Here is a 9,290-nt window from a genome sequence, read left to right on the forward strand (position 1 = left end):
ATTTTGCTCTGCATACAAATTCACTATTCTTCTTGACTCATTGGCCCTAATGTATTATATCCAAAATGGTAATAAAAAATAAAATTATGCTAATGTAGGTAAAAGGCAACACAGGCTTGAATGTATACAGACTTTTGCAACTAATGGTTTTGCAAGTGATTTCATGCTGAATTATTAAAACATCAGGGCAATACTCCCAGGGTCTTATTTTAATTATTCATATCTGTGCTTCAACAGACAAGGAGTTTTATTCTAAAACCTCTCTTTTGTTTAAGATAATAGCAAAACATCAACAGTCAATTCTCGTCAAATTTAGCAATAAAAAGTAAAAGCAAATGTGAAAACCATGTATACCGTTTACACAATGAATCAGTCAGGCAGTCATTAAATGCAAGGATTTCTGATAAGATCCTGCCACCCATGTGGTTTTTAGGCCACACTGTAGAAATGAAAATAAAAGAAGCCTAGTCAGCCTTTTCATGTATCTTCAATGACAAAATGAAAAACAGTGACTCTCATGTTTTTACATTCAATACACAAGAGATGAAGTCGGCAAAGGAGAGAGAAAGGTTGGCAATCTGAATGTGTTAATATCTTTTTTCCTAGAATCCCATATGTTTCGCAGAAATATGATCTGACATGGGGGAAAAAAAACCCTGACACAATAGAAACATCCAGGCTAAAGTATTAATAGAGTCTCTGAGTGTCTAGACCATTAGAAGTCTGTCACACTTTTTTTTTTATTACAAAAACAGTGAATCATCAGTGCATATACCAAAACACAATAATATACAGAAAACTACATCTAAGAGATCCCTTCCATTTTATTCCTTGAGACAACATGGCTCCCCTTTTCATTGCTCCGTATAAAATTCACATAAATAGGAATTCAATGGAAAAGCAGGCACATTAAGCATACAATGACCACTCGTCCCACTTGGTAAGCCAAAAAAAAAGATTGTTTTGGCAAATTTTTGAAATTTTTGATTTCATAGCTTGCCAGTCTTTTTAAAGACAAAATAAAAGGAGCCACAGACTGCCATTTTAAACCCATACACAGCCAACAGTCGACTTTTTAAATGATACAGAACAAAACCCCATGAAGCTAGGCAAGTTCCTCATAATTAGGATTCAGAACATCTAAATGAGAATCCTACTGTACTTTGATCTATTGTTCTAAAGTGCAAATGCTGTTATGGTTTCCTACTGGGGCAGGCAACAGCTGCAGCCAAAGTATCACATACAATGTGCCTTGGGCATGCTGGCTATGTCAACAGATTATCTTGCATTGTGCTGTCTAGACTGTTATTAATATGCAACTGATTCAGAGTACTGGTCTTGCAAGTAGCATATGTTTTGGGGGTTAAAACATCTTTATAATCACTTTTATTGGCCTGCTCAATAAACTTGGCAGCAGACCTTATCCTTACCATAGACAAGGTGAAAATAATACTAAAAGGGCACATACATATAGTGAAAATGGAATGAACTACAGAGCTTAAGGTTACGTCTGAATTTCTGACATAATAAGCACTGCACATCAAAGTGACAGTGATAATTATTCAGGTTCCGGACCCAGCTCCATAACTTTTTCAATCTGATGTTTCAAACGCTACAAAGATGCAATCAAAAATCCTGCCAGCAAACAAAGGGTTAAATAGAATGCCGTGGTCCTATTTGCTTTTAGTTACTGCACAATTCACTGGTGAGTTGCCATAGCACATCAATCTCAGAGTTTCACTACACGAACCATAAAATGTATTAAAATAAATAAATCTTTTTTCCATTCTGCTTCAAAAGGTAGCAGTTTCTTATCTTATGAGATTACAGGTCCTTGTGACATTTATCTACTTTAACCCTCCAGCATATTCACCAAGTGGTTGTAAGGTTTAGCAAATTCATCCATCAAACCATTTCTGTGGAGCAGCAGCACACAGCATGTCAGTCTAAAGTGCAAACCATCAGCACAACTCTTTTGTTTAAATACTGTAAGTGACTTTTCAGACTACAGCATCTATTGTGCTACAGTATTTCATCAGCACCTTGGAAAAAATAAGATTTTTGCTCAGGATAAATGAAAACACAATAGATCAAAGGGATATCAAGGATACACATGTATCTTTGCTCTATAAATACCTTTATCTGACAGCTCATTAACAATATGTGGATAAGTGTAACATTTGGCATGCACCAAGACTCCCAAAATGAATGCTATGCATTTCTCAATAAAACATTATAATTCCCTTTTCTGTAATGGATGAGAGATAAAAATGATGCTAGTCTGTTAAAATGACACTGGGTTTTGCTGATTAAGCAAGTTGCTTTGGGGAAATCTCTATTACTGCTGAAATGACACACTGCTTTGAAAACATCCTGATTCTGTAGATTAATGGTAATAATGTAGCCCAATATGCAAAAATACATTGTATCTGGTGCCTAATGTGGATTTTATGCAGAGTACAGTAATGTTAGCTTCTCGACTCTTATTTTTTATGACAGTATTTAAATGCAATTAAATCCACATACATAGGCTGATAAAAACCTGATGCATTTTGGAAATGGGATCTGAGGGCTGTTATGTATTTGTTATATGGGCTGCTCATTATTATTTTGCAAGGTGCCAGGGAAAATCCAGGCTAGAATGTGAAAGTGAATGTAATGTGTGTGGGTGGGTGCAGTTAAAGATTTACAGGATTAATTTAAATCATTCACCTGCTGCCAATTTTCCTCCAGGGATGGCATTGCTGAGAAGTAGCCCGTGTCATGTACAATCTGGAGCTCCTGGAATATACTATAACTAGCCAAAACATCCATGTTTGCTATGCAAGAAAAAAAATGTATATTCCTTGATTGTTGTCCTTTTAAAATAGATCCACAGTCCCCCTTTAAATGTTTTGTGTTGGTTGTTACAGTCAATGGAGATGACAGAAAGCAGGGGGAAAAAAAGCATACAAAGTGCTGATCACTCAAACCCAAGCATGTGAAAAAGAAGAAGGTTGCTTAAGAGAAACTCTGTGATAGAAATTGAGAAAAAAAAATGAAATACTTGTTATAAAAAAAAAAAAAAAAGTCACCCTCCAGTGTGATTATAGGATGCAAGAAATCCTTTTGCAAGGCTGTGGTCACTCCAGAGCTTGTACCAGGAAGAAAGATGCAAACTCACTGACATGAATTGCCATCTATTTGTGTACTAGTGCTGCCTGCTCCTGGATGCAATCTTTGCTCTCTATTTTAGGAGGAAGGGGGAGAAAAAAAGCTTTGCATTTTCCTCTCTCGCGAGCTAATTTTTTTCTCTCTCTCTCTCTCCCCCCACCCTTGATTCTTAAGAGACTTTTTCTCCCCCTCCTCCTGATCTGGGAGATGAGCGAACTCCTCCTCTCGCTTCTTTTTCCAACCCCCTCCTTTTTATCTCATGCGCAGGCGTGAAGAATTCTTGGAAAAAGCTGCCACTCAAGAGAGCTCGTGACCATTTTAGGGGAACAGGGAGGGAGGGGCGTGCCTAAACGAACCGGGGGCCGTGATGTCAGAGACGACCAATAGAATTAGCAGGTTTAGGTGGTGGGCAGGGCAGTTAGAGGAAGGCGAGCTCTGATAGGCTATTTTAGCCCTCTCCGCTGCCTTACAAGGCAGTGTAAGGAAAGCTATTTTTAGAGGGCTATATAAGCTGCAGTGAGGAGCTGTCCGTGAGAAAGATGCTCTCTGAGCTGTTGCTGGCAGTGTGTTGCTGAGTACGGAAGAAAAAGCGAAGTTCTAGTGTGATTGCAAAACCTTGTATGGAAGCAATACTAGAATGTCAAGCTGCAGAGCTCTCCAACTGTGCGCCGCGAGATAATGTGCGATTTCTGCTTGCGAACTATATGAACCAAGTGGAACAATAGCATTATTCATTTATATTAAATTAGGGATGCAGAAAGTCGCGAAATAACTGTAGAATTACTTGCAGACGAGAACCTCGGGCCACTTCAGTGAGAGCATGGCAAAAAGGCTGCTAAATTGGCCTAATAAAGTAAATAGTTGTTCCGCTGCCTGAGCCGAGCCCTGTGATGAGGACTGTGTTGTTACGTCCCTTGTTCTGTTTTGCTTAAAATCCGCGGAGCTGCGCGGCATGGTGACGTCACGGCTTCTATGTGCGTAGCTACCGTGCTGCCCTTTACCTGCTGCGTGTGTCTCACGGAATTGAGGCGCGGGACGTTTGTGTGCAGAGCACAAGTCCATGATAATAAAGTTTTGTGTTCTAAACAATTGCATAATCTGTCCTCAGAACTAGAATGAGTATCAAAATAAGGCCCTGGAATTTCATAGTGACTGTGGCATCTTAAAGCTCCCCCTCTGGCATTTGCTAGAATCCATATATTTTCCCAGTCACAGCACTCCAATCTCTTTTTCATAAAAAATGTCTTTAGTTATCATAACACATCAGGGCAGCAAAAAGATGCAACATTTTGAGTGGCACTCCACTCTTTGTCGTTCATTACATATGGAAAACTTCAAATTCTGGGGAATAAATTGTTCAACTGTGTGTGTGGTACTCATCTGCTCCTTAGTTTTCACTTGTTCTTATTTAATACAGTCATTTTGAACTTTTTAAGTGGGGCATATCTTATGTTTTGGTACTGGGATAGGAACCATTCAGTTAACACTACAGAAGGAGGGCATCTTCCTTGGAAGTCACTAATGCTATATTTTGCAGCTATTCACCTAGTACCCATATAGAAGATGTAGTAGAGCCAGTGTCAGACTGCCCCACCGGGATACCAGGAAAACTACCCAGGTGGGCCCAGGTGTCAGTGGACCCTCTTGAAAATATTTTCAAGTAAAAAATAGAGTAAACTCAATTGCTTCACATACATATCCCCATATGTAATATAAGGCACTAAGTTTGCCCAGTAGCTGTAACCCATGACAACCAAAAAGATTCTTGCATTCAAACAGGTGACTAGTAAATGCTACCTGCTGATTGGTTGCTATGGGGTACTGCCCCATGGCAAACTTAGTGCCTTTTATTACATAAACCCAAAAGTCTTTTCATTTGTCATTACTGTTTATTTAAGACAGTACCATTTATATAAAAAGTTCTTTGTTTTGCATGAATATATTGTGCATGATTTACTTAAGGTGTCATTATTAAAGGACAAGGAAAGGTTAACTTAAGGCCTATCCTTGTCCTTTCCCTCTGCAATAAACGGTGTCAGTTCAATCCCTGCAGTGTATGCAAACTGCCAACTACATTTAAAGAAAATCCCATGATTCATCTGGATTTCACCAAGACTCTTGGTCATGTGCAGTTCTGCAAACTAATAGGTGGTGCATATGCTTTGCTTATGTTTGTGAGCAAACCTTGTATGTCAAGGGATTGAGCGCTTAGCCATCAAAAGTCCTGCCCTCTTCAGGCGCGCACCAATCGCTTACTGCGGTAACCATGGTGACACATGAAGCTTAGTACTGAGTCCTTCCTGGAGATGATACGTATGTTTTACAGCACAATAACTCCTGCCTTTCACTGTCGACAATCTAGCTGCTTTGCTGCCATCTCTGCATCTATTATTCTCCTCCTCTCAGGTCGGAAATCTATGTAATAATGATCAAAATGGAACATAAGCATTTGATCATAACTTACATTATACTGAATTTATTTACCAAACTTTTATAAAAGTATAAAAAAATCAAAATAAATTTGCAATCTATTAACTGTACGATACAAATTGAACTTCATCAATTCATCCAGCAATTTAAATATTAATGTATTCACATTGATATCAAATCAAATATGTACAATGAAATAAATGTTAACTATGAACTGAATTGTTATTTATTGTAACTGTGTAACTGTAAATAAATTATTTTTGTTGTCTATAATTAGTTGTCTATAGTTTTAGAATGCTTAATTGGGGTTGTTTCATAAATAGGAAAATATTTGATAAATACATGTAAGCCATAAAAAATAGTGAAATTGAGGCTATAATTTGAAATCAATGTTTATATGCACTATATTAGATGCTCATGTCAGCTAAATTCATGGTAATTTTTACAGTAAAATGAATAGTATATATTAGTATATAGAGTGCACAGAATTTAAAGGGATCCTGTCATCGGAAAACATGTTTTTTTCAAAACATATCAGTTAATAGTGCTACTCCAGCAGAATTCCGCACTGAAATCCATTTCTCAAAAGAGCAAACAGATTTTTTTATATTCAATTTCGAAATCTGACATGGGGCTAGACATTTTGTTAATTTCCCAGCTGCCCCTGGTCATGTGACTTGTGTCTAGGAGATAAACGCTTTCTGGCAGGCTGCTGTTTTTCCCTCTCAATGTTACTGAATGTGTCTCAGTGGGACATGGGCTGTTATCCAGGTCCGGACTGAGAATTAAAATAGGCCCTGGCATTTCAGGTACACAGAGGCCGAATCAGCCCACATAGAGGCCCAAACAGCCCCCACCAGCCCACTAAATACTGACTTTCTATGGGACCTTACAGCAGCCCTCTGGCATTTGCCAGAACCCACAGATTGCCAGTCCGGGCATGCTGTTATCTGGTTACCTTCCCATTGTTCTTTTGTTTGGCTGCTGGGGGGGGAAAGGGAGGGGGGTGATATCACTCCAACTTGCAGTACAGCAGTAAAGAGTGATTGAAGTTTAACAGAGCACAAGTCACATGACTTGGGGCAGCTGGGAAATTGACAATATGTCTAGCCCCATGTCAGATTTCAAAATTGAATATAAAAAAATCTGTTTGCTCTTTTGAGAAATGAATTTCAGTGCAGAATTCTGCTGGAGCAGCACTATTAACTGATTCATTTTGAATTTTTTTTTTTTCCCATGACAGTATCCCTTTAAATAGATAAATGAATGCATTATAATTCCCAACATTATTAATTTTGCCATGATATTTTGACATTTACATATGACGGTTGTGCAATTACATTTAAATTGCCCAATAATTAAAATTCGTTTTTTTAAAAAATAATTTTGCTGCCAACATACTCAATACATTGCTTTTTACAAGGGTTGTATAATAATCCAATTGACTCCACTGTAATCAATATAATAAAAAGTGTACAGCTCTTTTGTGAATCTTTAAGTTATATTAGTATAAGGAAAAAAGTGTACAGTTCATATTTAAGTTTTATTTGTACCGCACATTCAATTTTAAATTGTAGATTAGATTTAATGAAGCTCGTTCACTGTATATTGAGGGTTGTGTTCTCATGTGATCATGTCCATGGGAAGGAATGTATTTGACGCATAAGCAAGCGCCATTTTACTGATGTCACACATGGCGGTGGTGAATAACAAGAACTTGCAGAGGACACAAGCAGTTTCTGGAGAAATTAAATCAGCGATCAGATACACCAAAGGGCCCTCTATTAGTTAATAAAAAAAGCATCAAAAGCCTTTCATTGTTGTTTAAGAAGCAGCAGTGGAAAAAAAGGTTTGAAAATATATAACCACTGGTCTGCAAAAGTACAATATCCCATTCACCAGAAAAAGAACACAATAAAAACAAAGCATTAACACTATCAGGAAAACAGTCCAAATTGATCTAATGTGATCCAGTGATGTTGCACAACAACCATAATCCAGCCATATTACTTTTAGGCTTAAAGAATTTTACACATTTTGTGAAAAAGAGAGAAAGCGAAAACTGTAGGTCATTATTTAATTGTAGCATTTTTGTAGCATTTTTAACAAAAGCCTTATATTTTCAGATGCTATTGCGCATACTATGGTAAAATTACATTAGTCCAAATAAAGTGGCTTACATCTCGATCTTTGATAAATCTGTTGTTTGACTGACATTCAGCCATTTTGTAATATTAAAGTTTAGGACATTTACACACGAGTTCATTGTCGCAGGCAAGCACAGGTAGCCACAGCTAAAATTCCACAGTGTTGTCCCTGTGCTGATTTCTACTTGACCTCTTGGATAGCAGTTGAATGGCACCAGTATTGGGGCCAGGAACACTAAGGGGCACATTTACTAAGGGTCGAAGTAAATTTTAGAATGAAAAAACTTCGAATTTCAAAGTATTTTTTGGGTACTTCGACCATCGAATAGGTCAAATTAGACTTCGAGTAGAATTGAAAATACTTTGAATATTCGACCATTCGAAAATCTAAGTACTGTCTCTTTTAAAACTTTGACTTCGCCACTTCGCTACTTTAAACCTGCCGAATTGCTATGTTAGCTTATGGGGACCTCCTAGAGCCTAAATTTGGCTACGTTTTAAAAAGTCGAAGTTTTTTTTTTTTGAAAATCGTTCAATCGATCGAACGATTTTACTTTGATCAAAAAAAATTAAAAAAGAAAACTTCTACTATCGAATTTGGCCAATTCGATGGTTGAAGTTTTTTAACTTCGAAATTCGACCCTTGATAAATCTGCCCCTAAGATGCCAATAGCATTGCTGGCAGAAGTAAATAAAAATAGGTCAACACAATGTGATAATCTGTTTATTGTTAATATTAACACAGTTTCGTCTCATTTAAACGGTAAAGTGATGGCCTTGTTTAAGTAGCAAATGGCGTACAAGTGTGAGTCAATGAGCCATGATAGCTGTTCCTGTGAACCATAATTAAGACAACGAATTTAGCTCTATCTGCTTTATCATTAAATCACAATTGACATCTTCAATTCATTTAGTTCTCCTCCTCCACGTAGAACAGCATTTATAATGTAACACTGCCTCTTTTAGAAGAAATTGCCACTGCCATTCAAAATAATTGCAAATGTGTAACATATTTCTGCCTTTAATAGTCAAATTATACATAAATATGTCTTGGCAATTGCTGTTTTACTAGAAAATGTGATTTATCTTTAACTATCTTGAAATAATCCCTTTTTTTATCTTATTTTTTTAAGTTGTGTAATATGGTCCTAATGGGCTTTGTGCATAAAAGCCAACTGTGAATGAAAAACATAAATGTGCTACATAGATAAGCTAGCCACAAAGTATTCTATTTATGCATTTATTGCAATAAGAGGAAATTGGTGATCTATTTTAAAGGAAAGCTGCACTATATTATTTATTACTCTATGATTTAAATATGATGTAGGGCAGTACAATAATGGATCTTATTTATCAGAGCAGTATAATAATGGGTCTTATTTAATCAAAGTCTTATGAAATACTCTGTTTTCAAACAAATTGCCTCCCTTTTAGGACAGTTTTACATTTTCAAGAAAATTACTGTTTATTGCGATCAAGTACTTTTCACTTTGTAACTGCTGAACTGTAATAGAGTGGTGGAGCATGGCTAAGTGGGCTTGGTCTGGCCAGACCTGGTTC

The 9,290-nt window shown here is 37.0% G+C and overlaps 1 protein-coding gene across 1 annotated transcript in view; it reads right to left on the reverse strand.

Moving 5' to 3' along the window:
* Nucleotides 1-3,425, reverse strand: part of klf7.L (Kruppel-like factor 7 (ubiquitous) L homeolog) — a 79,514-nt gene extending 76,089 nt beyond the window's left edge. The window contains exon 1 of the mRNA XM_018236200.2: nucleotides 2,713-3,425. Coding sequence (XP_018091689.1) covers nucleotides 2,713-2,814 — 102 coding nt within the window. The 5' untranslated portion in view covers nucleotides 2,815-3,425. The remainder of the gene's footprint in view (nucleotides 1-2,712) is intronic.
* Nucleotides 3,426-9,290: the final 5,865 nt, after the last annotated feature.

The sequence above is a fragment of the Xenopus laevis genome, chromosome 9_10L (assembly GCF_017654675.1).
Source record: "Xenopus laevis strain J_2021 chromosome 9_10L, Xenopus_laevis_v10.1, whole genome shotgun sequence".
NCBI lineage: Eukaryota > Metazoa > Chordata > Amphibia > Anura > Pipidae > Xenopus > Xenopus laevis.